We start from the raw sequence: 12890 nt of genomic DNA, 5'->3' as shown, positions 1-12890 counted from the left end.
AGTATTCCTGCTTGGAGTGCAGGAGCAGTATTTTACCCTGGAAAGATGTTAAATCCCAAATGAAATGAACATTTACCATATAAATTAAGTCTCCCTTGCTCTTGGAAAAATAAGAAAATGTGGATCAAAACATGTAGGTAGCAACTGTGTGTGTGTGCATGCAGCATTTGAAAACCAGGCAAGTTTGACCTCTGATTGCATGCAGAGAACTCGAACTCAGGAGCAAATTCTTTTAACAGTTTGGCCCTTTTTGCATACCAAAATAGCCATTTCTCAATGAAAGTGCAGTATAGGCAGAGTGGTCAAGTATAAACTGTTCAAACACACTGTATGAGATGCTGCAAACAGGCAGCCACAGCACGTGTCAGCCAAGGCCTCCAACGCGTGGGGTCACAGGGCAGGGACGAGACCTGCGTATAGATGCAACAAGCAGGTCCACAGGAGGTTAAAGGCAAGACCGCACGTAGATCCAGGACTACTTCCAGTAGTACTGCTGGGTGGCTGAACGCTGCCCTTGCAGGCAAAATGTCCTTTCTTACACCTGATCTTCATTCAAGCGCTATAGTCATCAAATTCTGTCTCAGCACTGTGCTAAAAGCACATTCTGAGTTTCACTCTAACTCCTTGGTTATTTTTAGGAGATAAGCGTTCCAGGATGCAGAGCCCATGCTCCACACTCCGGCCAACTTGCTTTGTTTCAAAGTTGACTGCATCGATACGTATTTCACTCGGATCCTCACACAATTTCTCAGCACTGTCCTAGCCAGCGTTTTCAGTAACTCACTCTGACAGCACCAGGATAGGAATATACACAGAACAGCCGTGTGAGCTCAGGTTAAAGGTTCATCTAAATCCAGTATCTCATTTCCAACAGAGGATGCCTGGCAAAGGGTATAACACACAGGATCACTCAACTGTCATATCTCCCAGCATACAGTCAAGGAATGTGCTATGAGTAACTCCAGGGGTTCTCCTACCAGAGATGATGCCTTTGCATTTAATGGTTTTTTTTCCCTTTTCCCCTTCAAAATTTATCCAAACCCCTCTTGAATTCATGACAACTTTTAGTATCCATAACTGCCTGTGGCAGAGTGCTCCACGGCTGATATCTCCTGTGGTTTGCTTTTAAACCTGCCACTTACCATGTTCCCTTGATGCCCCACAGCTCTTAGGCTAGAAGAGAAAACAGCTTTCCCTAACCCCTTTCTCTCACTCTTGCTTCTACTGCTCTCTCCTTCCCACAAACAAAGCATGATCACCGTCCAGCTGCTTGTTCCTTGGACAGAGCTGTTCCAGACCTCTTGCCCATGCTTGTGGTTTGCAGCTCTCCCAAAGCCGAGGAAATGCTCTATGATCCCAACAGTGGCTGCAGGTTTTTACAGTAATGATAAACACATTCAGCCTGGGTAGTTGAAAATGTTCATGTTTTCAAGATCTTCTCAACAGTCATTGGGGGTAGAAACTCAGTCCTTCAGAGCTTGCAGGATACTGACTCCAACAAGCAGCGTAAGAGAGAGGTCTCCACTATCACTACAAATGTGTAAGACCAACCAGAGATGGGGGGTAAGGAGAGAACCCAGAAGGCTCTGTGAAGAGCCTCGGAAGAGGTGGAAGGCTCMATTCCTCCCTGAAATGCTCCTCCCAGCAATGCCATGGTCTCATCACTGGTGCTACCATCTGCACTGCCCATCTGCCAGGCTGTTCCCTCAGCACCGCAAAGCTGAGGCACTGCAAAGTACCAGCCCTATCCTCCCCCACACAGGTTGAACACCCAGCATTTGTAAATCTAGCACCTTCTAACTGATCAGCTGCATGTACAACCAGCGACATGAACAAAGGCTATTTCAATTAAACAGATCTGCAAGGCACAGATGCTCTGGGGAAGTTGCCTTCAGAAACTCCACGTCAAAGCAAGGTTGCCACAGTACCAGAATGAAATCAAAATCCTCTGTGCTGCGGCCCAAACCAGCAAAGAGGGAGAGAGAGTTAAATTCCCAACCTGGCACATGATCAAGTAAAGCTTCTTAGTGAAATCCACGGACTCAAATAGAGAACAAAAAGCCTCACGCAGAGTGTTTGAGTATGCCCCTAAAACCGAGGGGCATCTCAAGCACACTGAGAGATCTGCAAAACTACTTCAAAGACCATCTCTCCATGTAACTGGACAACTCAAGCTRGTCCCATAGAAACCTGCTGATTTCTTCTTCCAAATTTTTCCTTTTTTTTTGTTAGCATTTTCATTTAAAATAAACCCCACAAAATGTTTTAAGCGGAAAAGACTTGATTCAACCTTACCGCATGAACACACCCTGCGCGCTTTCCCCCCAAACACTCTCCAGCACAGCGCGTGCATGTTCTTCAGGACACCCCCAGGAGGTAATAGCCACCAGGGCTCTTCTGCTGCAATGCAATCACCACGTCCCATGTTCAGTGGCTGACAAGCTTCCAACTGTTTTCCTGCATTTTTCAAACTCCTCGTCACTGCAACAGCTGTATTTGCAGCGGCTGGTATGCACAGCTCCCGGCAAGACTGGCAGGTCTTGCTSCAAGTCATGTGCACCTGAAGGGGTTTGCCCCTGCGGGTATTCTGGTTGAGGTACGCTGGTAGGCTTCCAAGTAGAGAGACAGCMAAGAAATCAGGATCCTAAATGTCTTCTCCAGACTGAGCCAGAGGAGACAGCATGTTGCTGGCCACGGCAACTGTCTCCAGGAGGATTTCTGCTGGCACAGCTAGCAGGGAAAGGCGGGAAGTCCAAGAAAAGGAGCAATGGGGTTTCAGCCTGATGACTGCCAAAAAATAAAAAAAAAGAAAAAAAGAAAAGAAACAACAACCCATCTAGCAGGGATCAGACCCAGCGAGTTACAAATAATATCTCAAATATCAGACATAAGCCAGACCCTTAAAACAAGCCAGATGGAGGGGCTGAGGCAGGCAGGGACAGGGAAGGTGGAGCAGGCCTGTGACCCCACGTTCTTGGGKAAAGCTCTCCGGGGCACAGCAGCATCCAGACCTTGGCAGAGACCATCACCACATCCGACCCCACATCCCATGTTGGCAACAAAACAAGGACACGGTTACTGGCCAAGCAGCAGTCCTCTACAGCGCTCGCTCCCCTGCCTTCTCGTTACAAGCAAACCAATCTGACAGTTAGCTGCTGCCCAAAGAGCAGCCTTGCCTTCCCCACCAAGCCACTTCAAGGGGTTTTACCAGCGCAAAACTAACCCTACCCAAAATTACATTGCTTCCTGTTGATCTGGCACCCTGAGGAGGCTCAGACAATTTCAGATAAGCTCTGCGCAGCCCAGGAGAGGAAGGGTAGGATGGGCCTGTGCAGCGATAGCTCAGCTCAGCTGAAACATCCGAGTGCAGCCTGAGCCTCTGTGTTCTGCCAAAACGAACAGCTCACCGTCATCCCAGGCCTAGCAGATCAGCACTCGGGAAACCGCAACTCTCCCTGCCAATGCATGCGGCACGCTGAGCCACTGCAGCCTGCTCCGGGACACGGGCCAGACCAGAGGGCTGAGGACCAACCAACTGAAGACATGCACTTCCCAGCGGCCAGCGTTGCACATGGCAAAGGCTTGYCCATACCCAAACTTTGACTTTGAAACAGAATAAATGGATTTGAGGGGCTGGAAGCTTCTGCACAGGTTTCGACAGAAAACAGCCTAAAGGGTTGCATTTCCCGTGTAGAAAGTGCATTAAAAGGCACATGATCTCTCTTGTGGGAGAGTATGATATCCCTAGACATCAGCACTGTGGTAGGGCTGAAAAAGGCCTGTTAAAGGGTTGGAAAACTATTCCAAGTTCTCCTGACGTATTGTTGGGACCAGCTAACAAAACAACCTAAGAAATAACCAGAGACCTGGTAGCAGCTGTAGTCGTAAAAAAAAAAAAAAAAAAAAAAGGAGCAAGGGAAGATTCATGTTGATGTTAAACCTCGAGAGGCAGGAAAGGAGTAGTTGCCAGAAGAGAAGACAAGCTGCCCTGTCCAACTCCCATGCTCAGGGAACTATTTGGATGCAATGGTGGGGGGGGGGAGAGGGAGGAGGAGGAAAAAAAAAAATTCTTTTCAACTAGTGCTCTGGAAAGAGCTAGAACAGAAGCTACAGGCTTGAGCAGGAGGCTGCAAAATCAGTATTCAAGCAGATCATGGAAAAGCAGCACACGAACATTACCACAGAGTCACTGCAGCAGGAACTGGGCCAAGGTGGGGAGAATGCAAGGTATGGAGAAAGTCTCTAACTTTTGTGGGTACTCAAGCAACCAAGGCAGTATTGAGGGATCATACCTTGAATGACTTAATTAGTTTAGGAACACCAGTAGGAACATCCTGCCTTAGAAGGAAGAGGCCAGGCAGAAATTTCTCTAGACCAGAAATGTGAAGTTACATCAGAAAAAACAAGACTCTGAATGTCACGCAAGATGCACATTGAGAGAGTGCTACACCTCAGCAGGGACCCATTGATCTTGGAGGAGGTTCAGCTATATAAAGAGCCAGAGGGCTTTAAATACCTGTAATAAAAATATCTGACAGTGAGGTCTGAATCTCTGTGAGCCAACTGCAGGTCAAGCAACTATATCTGAGATTCCTTTGAGTCACTGATTTCCGTGATTTCCAGAAAAGGATGCAGTGTCATGATGGAAACCAACTAAAAATGAGCTCCTACTGGAATGCTAGTGCTATGAGCTTTCAAAGTAGCTTGACGTGGGACCTGAGAGGTGCCCAGGTCTGGCACCATCCTGTCAGAGACAGGAAAAAACAGAGAGCTCAAAACACTCTTCCGAGTCCTGTCAGTTCTTGTATCTATAGTTGAACTTCTCCAAGAACACATTAAAAGATGACTGCAATTGCAATCTGCAAACACTCACACAGGCAATAGGTCCTGATCTTCCAGGTCCTTTTGTTCCAGCAGACAAAGGCAGAGCAGGAGCCAACACACAGAAGCTGTTAAAATTCAAGCAATAGAGATGTCATGGCCACTTGAAAAAGATGTGAGCCAACACAAGAAGCAGTGCCCCCAGCCCTCTGTGCCGGCACAAGCACCCCCACAGCTGTGATCTGCACTGGGAACTGATCCACATTAACTGAGCAAAGAAAACGGTTTGTTCCAGCCCAAGTTCCTTCCCCAATCCACACAGCTCCAAAAACACTTGTGCCGGCACACGGAAAGGGGCTGAAGCAGGAACAACAACAGCAGCTGGAGCCAGAAGACAGAACTGCTTCTCAAGGCAGTGCAGTTTAAATCAATCATGAAACTGCAGCCAAAGACATGCATTTTGCAGGACAGAGGGAAGCTAACAATTATCACACAGGACGCGGTGGATTCTCATCTCTCGAGGCTTAAATAATCTTCCAAAAACTGCTCTCAACACAGGTATTGAATGGAGCAGAAGCAAAACACYACTTCACCACCAGAGGCACGGTGAATTTTTGCTGATGTCATATGGATGGCAAACAGAATTCCCAGACTTCTCCAGAGTTGGTGTCCAAGTCTCATCTGCAGGCAGGTTCTCTAGATGGTTCCAAAGACAAGGGGTGAATTTCCACCTACCAGGCCTGCTCAGGCCTTCAGCATCCACAAAGCAACTAGAGGGAAAGGAGCCAAGTACAGGAGACTGGGCAGAGTGGCTCCCTTTTCTAYCTCCTAAGCATGTGCGACCCACAGAAGTATGCTCACAGCACTAGCCAGCATACCTGCCACCCAGAGTCCAGACAGGGCCCAGATAATGAGCAATCAGCATCCAACTCCATCTTCTAGAGTAAGGCTGATAAAGAGCCATCTACAACCTACCTAGAAAGCAGCAAGGGGAACAGTCTGAGCATAAAATATAACCAATAAAGAAGGGGAGCAGTGGGAAACTTTCTGGATTGTTTTGGTATCTTCATGTTTCTCAGTGAACAAACACACGGCCTGCAGCTTTGCCCAGGGAGCACCAGCCGCGCATCACATGCAAGAGCCACATTTCCACCCGCCATATCCTAAAGCCCCGTTCACAGCATTCTCCCCACTGCAGCAGGGAGATCAGTCCTATGCTACACGACTTAGAGGATACAGCCGGGTACGGACAGCTGCTGCTACCTGCTAATTGCTCCAGAGGCAGCATGCCAAGCACGCAGGGTGAGAAGTCAGCACTSAGCACCACTTCCATTCCTAAGGGAAGCTGGTAAAGTCAGCACTGCTTGATTCCCAAAGAGRGTTGGTTTCCAGCTAAATCCATTACCAGCTACCAGGCGGTTGCTGCATCTCAGCATGTCCGTGCAGGAAGCTAAGATACTACTGCTGGTCGGGTACCAAAGTGAACGTAGCCAGAGCAGATAACAGGTATAACTACATTAACAACTCAAACATTAACAGCCCCAATTATAAACAACTGACTGCCAGCAGTGGAAGTGCATCCAGGGGAAGGATCRTCCATACAAGCCTTTTTCTTATATCTATTTCACAGGTAATCACAACAGTCTCCTGAGCATGGGCTGAGCCAACAGCGTGCTTTTCTCCAGGGTCCTGGCAGCCTCAAAGCAATCAACAGTCACRTAACTCTCCTTCTGTCTACACTCTTGCCAGCTTCCTCATTAACAAAGGAAAGAGTAATCACAGATACTAGATTTTAGTACATATTTAACTTACTGAAACAACTTGCCAGGGCTCAGAAAGACACTGTACTGGCTTCTTTTCATTACCAGTAAAATGGGTATTCTGCAAAATGCTGGTTGATCTATCAAGTACTGTGGATACAGCCATTGCCTAAATGTAGTAAGAAGCACCTGCATCAGAGCAGCCATGATCACACCTTAGAAAACAAAATACAACAACTTAATCCTAGACCTGTGTTTTAACAGAGGTAGCATTTTTCACAGAAAAAAAAAAAGGTTTCAAATGCGGAACTTCAAAACAGCTCTCACATTTAGCTTGAGCACTGTAAAGATTCAGGACACAAGAAAAGCTAAGAATAAGGCACTGGTATGACTCTCAAGACAGCTGTGAATTCTGGCTCTGGGAGTTTTTGGAATAGCTGCTGGCCACGTATCCACCCTACAAGCAATTCTCTTAGTAGATTAATACCACTTAGTGCTTATAACGTACATGTAATTTAGAAAACATGACACCAACAATGATGAAAAGCAACTGCCAAACCTAGAAACCTCCCCTGAAAACTTCACTATACTTCAAATCCAAAATTAGGTTAGACCAGAAGCCACCAAATGTCTATAGTAAAGACTTTCAATATTAAAAGCAGCTAAGAATCACTGCTTATTGCGCTAACTAAAAATGTCTCACTGACAAATGAGATCAAAACTGCCACAAAATGACAACATTTCCTATGGAAAGTTACATAAAACCACACTGAATAGCAGTCTAAAAAAAAGATATCTTAGAGGAAATAACCATAACAAACGCTGAAGCCACCATAAGACAGACTCTATAGTCAGGAAGGACGGAAGCGGTGGCATTTGAGCCCTTCCTGATAAGTTTCTCTGCATGTTCCCTTGAAATTCAGAGCATCCTCACTCACCCTCACACACCTGCCTTCCTCAGCACGCTCAGGGTTATGCTCACCTAGACACAAATGAGAGAACAGGTCTGCAGAACTGCGTCCATGCACAGCGCAAAGAGGCTGGAGGTACTTCAAAAGAACGGTTTAATAGCCAATGACTCAGAGCAGGACTGGTTCAAGCAGAGTTGCTCTTCTTACCTGTTCACTGATGCAGCCAGGGCCAGACCTGAACCTGCCTTTGACACGGGAACTAGGCTGCCGCTCCGATGCTCCAATTTCTATTCCTGCTGGTGCTCAGCAGCTGACCACACCACCTTCTCCTACTGTCAGACTGGAAAGCAGCTGCAGGAAGAGCATGTCTTTGCTCCGCAGGTGTGTGCACACACACACATGAACATCCATGTGGGCCCAGTGCAACAACTCATTGATAATGCAAACAGAAATAAGCATAATTATCAATTTAGAGCAAAAAAAATCTCTAGAAGTAGAGATGTATCATTCAGTGCATCATCTACCCACTAAGCAAACGGCAGGTGCTTTCTCACTGCCCTCCCAGAAGTTACAGGCCCATAGTAGTCAGAGAAAGGGAAGGTGCACTCATGCCTTTGCCAAAATGATTGATAGTCTGGAGTCTTCCGAGGTTCACTTTAAAGCACTAGGCTTTGAATTCAAGCAACAGRGAAATACACCTCCCATCTGCTGATTGCTATGGGGCAATACCACCTGAAGCACAGAGACTGTGTTCACCAGACCCCAGCCATCCAAGCCCTCAGGATTTCAAAATCCAAGCTGCCATACATTTCACTAAGCCAAAGCTAAGTGTCAGACGTGCGGAACAGTAAAAGCAGCATCCTCTGCAGCTTCGAGATAATCCTGTACAGATTATTCCTTAAAAAAAAAAATCTTAAAGCAGGGAATACTGCTGACCAGCAGAGCAAGGGGCTGTCTCTCAGCAAAGCAGAAAACAGGAAGGGGAGGAGGCAGCCAAGGTAGACTTTCCAGAAAAGGCAAGACCAGGCATGTCCTGATGTCTCTCCTCTCCCTGGGAAGGCTGCACCATGCTACGGAAGTCTTTTGCAATGATGCTTAGATAAAAGTTCTTATGTCACCTCTTAGTTCACTGGGAAGAAATTCCATCTTCTTTAACAGCCACTGTGCTTTAGAGATGTCCTGACTATGAAAGCAAGGTCTATTTCTTGCTGAAGGCTCCACAATTTCCTTGAAAACRTATCTGTTGTTCAGGTCTATACTGCAATATGTCCAGCACTTCCATGGTATGCACAAAATAGTTTAAACAATGTTTGAAAGAAATGGTGTATCTCCACAGTTGAAGAGTGAGACCAAGCTTGAGCTTGAGAAACCACAAGGTTTATGTCAATCTGATGTTTGTGGTCCCTGCACAAGGGACCACAGTCCATAAGACTTGCACTGTATAGCTCACAGGACACTTAAAATTAGCATGAAGAACAAACTCTCTGCCCTCAACAAGCAGCAAACGGCCACCATTTGTCGTACAGATGGATTTGACCATTTGGACAATTTGTTCAAAAATTCAGCCACTAATTTGCTCTTTGTGGCATCATCGCAACACTCAGAAAAACAACAACAGCAACAACAAAAACAACCACACTTCCTCACTCTTACAGCAGCATGGACCAAAATAACAAGTTTCRGAGATGTGTTGTGTTCAGTGCTGCTCTTAGGTGGGATTTAACCAGTCCTGGACAACAGCTAATTGAGAAGGATCATTAAATAAATTAATTAATTAATTAATTAAAGGAGCAAGCACTCAGCCTTAAACAGTTCAGCTAACAAGGATGCAACAAGAGGCGATCTCAACGCAGTTCCACCGCTCTGTCAACACCACAGGCTACAGCTCACCCCATCGGGACTGACCCCAGTCCTTCGCAACGGCACAGACGAGCCCCCCGGCAAAAAGCAGAGCCTTTTGGGCAAGCCTTGTCCTCCCAGCACCGCGCTGGCACGAGGCTCTGAACGCAGAGGCAGGGCGCTGTGCCTCGGGGCAAGCGGGCCTGGGCAGCCAGAGCTCGCGCCGTACGCTCACCCGGTGAATCAGTTCGGGGTTCTCCAAGGACACACAAACAGGGCTGCTAGCATGACCATTGGGAAATGTCATCTAATAAACTTGTTTCCTCCCAGTGTTAAATCTTGCCTGTTGCCTCCCTAGTCTCTGAGAACAGCTAGCTGCAGGGCTGGGATTGTCCCTTCCAAAGTGTTTTTTTATTATTTGCATGGTGGGAGCTGATCTCGGGGGTGGCTTGCTGAAAACTAATAGAGTAAACAACAGGTCCTGATGCCTGTTCGGTTCAGCCAATTCACGGGCTAGTTCTGAATGAGGCCAAACAACTGACCAGGGTGAAGACTACCTGCATGACACTGGACACCAGGGCTTCTCCTCCTGGCAGGATGCAGAATGCTACCTTCCTTCTACTTCATATGAGCACTGGGACATTTTACTTGGGACCAGGACATGCTGCGTTCCAATAAACTCACACTGCAGGTCCCACCATGCAAGTTCTGTAGCTATAGAGATGCTGATATAATCTCAGCAGAGAGGATGCAAGACAAAGACAAGTGAGCTTTCAGGCAGTGCACACCTTCCASCTGTGGTTACTTAAAACTACAACAGGTACATACCCAGCAGCAAGGAGGCAAGCCTACAATCACTGTGCCAGATCCACATATTTTCTGTCTGCCTCATTCCAGCTAGATGATGATAAAGTTAGATTTAGGCCTAGCATCTTTCCAGCTGAAAAAGAAAGGTCTGCACACAGGGAGAAAGTGCAGGAAGAAATCCATCCTTGAGTTTTAAGTACTTCTACTGAAACGGGTCATGCAGCAGTGTCAGGCACAGGTGGCTGCAGGAACAGCAATTAATAGCAGTGTCGTGCGGGGTCACAATTAACGCTGGATCCTCCAAGAAGGGCGCGCGGTCTCCACAGGATGCCACAGCCTCCAGAGATGACTAAGAAAGGCAGCAACCACAAGGGGAGAATCTTATTAAAGACTGTCCTGCCGGATATAAGCTCTGGAGATACAGACAGAGAAATCTTCAGCCCACAGCAAGCCCCGCTCAGCGGGCAGCATCCCTGGCAGCGCGCAGGGGTTCTCCGCCAACCGCTTTGCGGGGCACACTCAACGAAAAAGGAAAACAAGCTGGGACTCCTGGTCTTGTTGCTCGTCTCACACTTCAGCRCTAACTAGGCTGTGTTCACGTTGCAGAGAGACTCGACACACTGAAYGGAATCAAATCTTGACTAATTATATCTGAGCATGTAGGCTCTGTGCCCAGAATAAACTGTCCTATCATGCTACGCTCAGCAGACCCTGCCTCTTTTGGGGGGAACGCGCTGGGACTTGCTGGCTACTCTCGGAGGCTGAATTCCAGAGGAACAGGACTGATGACCCCAAGAGGAATTTCTATTCTTGCCTTGCAATCTCGCTTAACCGCAGCGTCATTTCGGTCCCCGACACAAAAGCAAAACGAGCCACCTGCCAAATCCAAGCCTTCTCCACCAGCCTTCTCCAAGGCRGGTAGTTTCTGACCAAGGCGACGCGTCAGGGCCCGGCACTCTCAGGCGCCCTGCCATGATGTAGGACGTGCTTGCCAGAGAGAGGGCACCCGCTCTGCAGGCACGCAGCGCTCCGCGCTCAGCGCCCGCGCTGCGCAGCGCCCGCGCTGCGGCCTACCTAGCACAGAGCAAGACATTCCTGAGACCTCGGCCAGCCCATAGCTTTCCCCCAAACCTGAAAAGCCAGTTTGTAGGCAGATCTCTCGCAAGACTATTGCTTAAAAAAAAAAAAGAAGGAGACTTGTCATGGGAAATCCCAGAGCAGAACTAGTTCTGTGGGAGTTGCTTTTCCACCGCGCAGCGTGAACCTCCTCTCCTGGGAGCCCACAGAAGCAGGCACGCCGCTGCCACACGGCCGCCCGCCGCGGTCGCGGTCTCCCGGAGCCGAAGCGCACGGAGGGAATCCCAAAGCTGCATCCCCTCTTCCGAATCCGAAACACCTCTCGGGAGGCTGGAAGGGTCCCAGCTCGGGAAGGGCAATGGGCGCCCCGCGCACCTCCTGTAGCTGACTTGGGCGCACAGACCTGAGCTGCCCAGMAGCATCGGGACAATTTAAGGATACAAGAGGGGATGCAGGGAGGAGGGAGAGATGACGGCTGTTATTAGACCCACAGATTTGGGGGGCGGGAGAGAGGGTGAAAGCAGATAAGTTTGTAGGCACACAAGGCCTCTCTTAACGTCCTATTAACAAACAAAACATGGAGGGAGGAAGTCCCTGAAAGCTCATCTGCTCTACCTGTATCAGCCCATCTAACTAAGGAGTGTTAGCACCTCCTCTCGCAACCCCTGCACATCCAGACAGAAGTGCTGGAGAGCAACACGCTTCCACACACCGGAGCRGAGACCCAGTTCTCCTGCCACGGGTCTGCACCGTGGCTACCCCCAGACGGGCCCTTCTCTTCTRGTGTTCCTGGCACAAGGGGTGTTGCTTGTTTTTGCAGTTAATAMGCCGTGTTCCTTCCCTCATTCAGAAACACCTTCAGTTCTCTGCCGGCAGCTTCGCTCCCTTCGCCCTACCCATTACGTAGGGCTATTTTTTCCTTTACTGCAGAAGKCATAGCTTTCTTCCCGGAGGAAACCAACAGCCATGGGGACAAAAACAGGAAGAAAGGAAACAACTTCCTGCTTGCTCCGAGGCCAGGCCTGGAGACATCTCCGATCAATGAGCGCTGCACAGCCTGCCACCAGCCAACCTGCACGGGAACCGGCGGCCAGGACCAAGACTTGCGTGAGCAACGCTCCAGCACCGTCCAAAACCCAGCTGGGGAGCAACTCGCCCATCCGGAGTTACGGGAGGGGGTAAAAGAAGCACAGGTCAAAAGAAATACATGCAGTTCAGCGCAGCAGAGCCAGGGACGAGCACGTGGCCGACACGGTGGGAAGGTCACTCTGGGGGAAGCCCGAGCGGGCTSAGCGCTGAGGGGGCAGCCTGCCGCGATCCCTCCTTCCAGCAAAACTCGTCCGTGCCCCCTCTCTGCCCGCAGCGTAGGGTGTCACAAGTCAGCTCGGGGGCTAGAGCCAGGGGAAAACTAACCTCTGCATGCAAGAAAGGGATTCGTTTTCCAGCAGGTCGGATCCCCGATCAGCTCCGGACGCAGCGCCAGCACAAGGGAAGGAGCGGGTGGGAGCACACGGCAAGAGACGGGGAGGAGGCTCCGGCGCAGCCTCGGGTCCGCTCGAGCGAGCCCCGGGCACGCGCTTCGCTACCGCGAGGAGCGCCAGGGCCGCCGAGGCGCCGCCGGCCCGGGAGCACCCGGGCCCCGGGGCGGGCCAGGCCCGCGGGGAGCCGCGGCCCT

General features: G+C 49.2%; 1 protein-coding gene across 6 annotated transcripts in view; it reads right to left on the bottom strand.

Annotated features, from left to right (window-relative positions):
- The window catches only part of RHBDF1 (rhomboid 5 homolog 1), a 38792-nt gene extending 25954 nt beyond the window's left edge, over positions 1-12838 (bottom strand). For 4 of the 6 annotated variants that reach the window (XM_085307227.1, XM_085307232.1, XM_085307228.1 and 1 more), the window contains exon 1: positions 12629-12837. In XM_085307227.1, the coding sequence (XP_085163353.1) occupies positions 12629-12636 (8 nt within the window). In that variant the 5' untranslated portion in view covers positions 12637-12837. Of the gene's footprint in view, positions 1-12628 lie in introns of all 6 variants that reach the window. The other 2 variants (XM_085307229.1, XM_085307231.1) reach the window with 2 other exon arrangements.
- Positions 12839-12890: the final 52 nt, after the last annotated feature.

Source organism: Rhea americana, unplaced genomic scaffold, assembly GCF_003343005.1.
Source record: "Rhea americana isolate MKP2758 unplaced genomic scaffold, rheAme1 scaffold_255, whole genome shotgun sequence".
Lineage (NCBI taxonomy): Eukaryota > Metazoa > Chordata > Aves > Rheiformes > Rheidae > Rhea > Rhea americana.
Note: the sequence above shows the minus strand (reverse complement) of the source record. Positions and strands in the feature narration are given on the sequence as shown.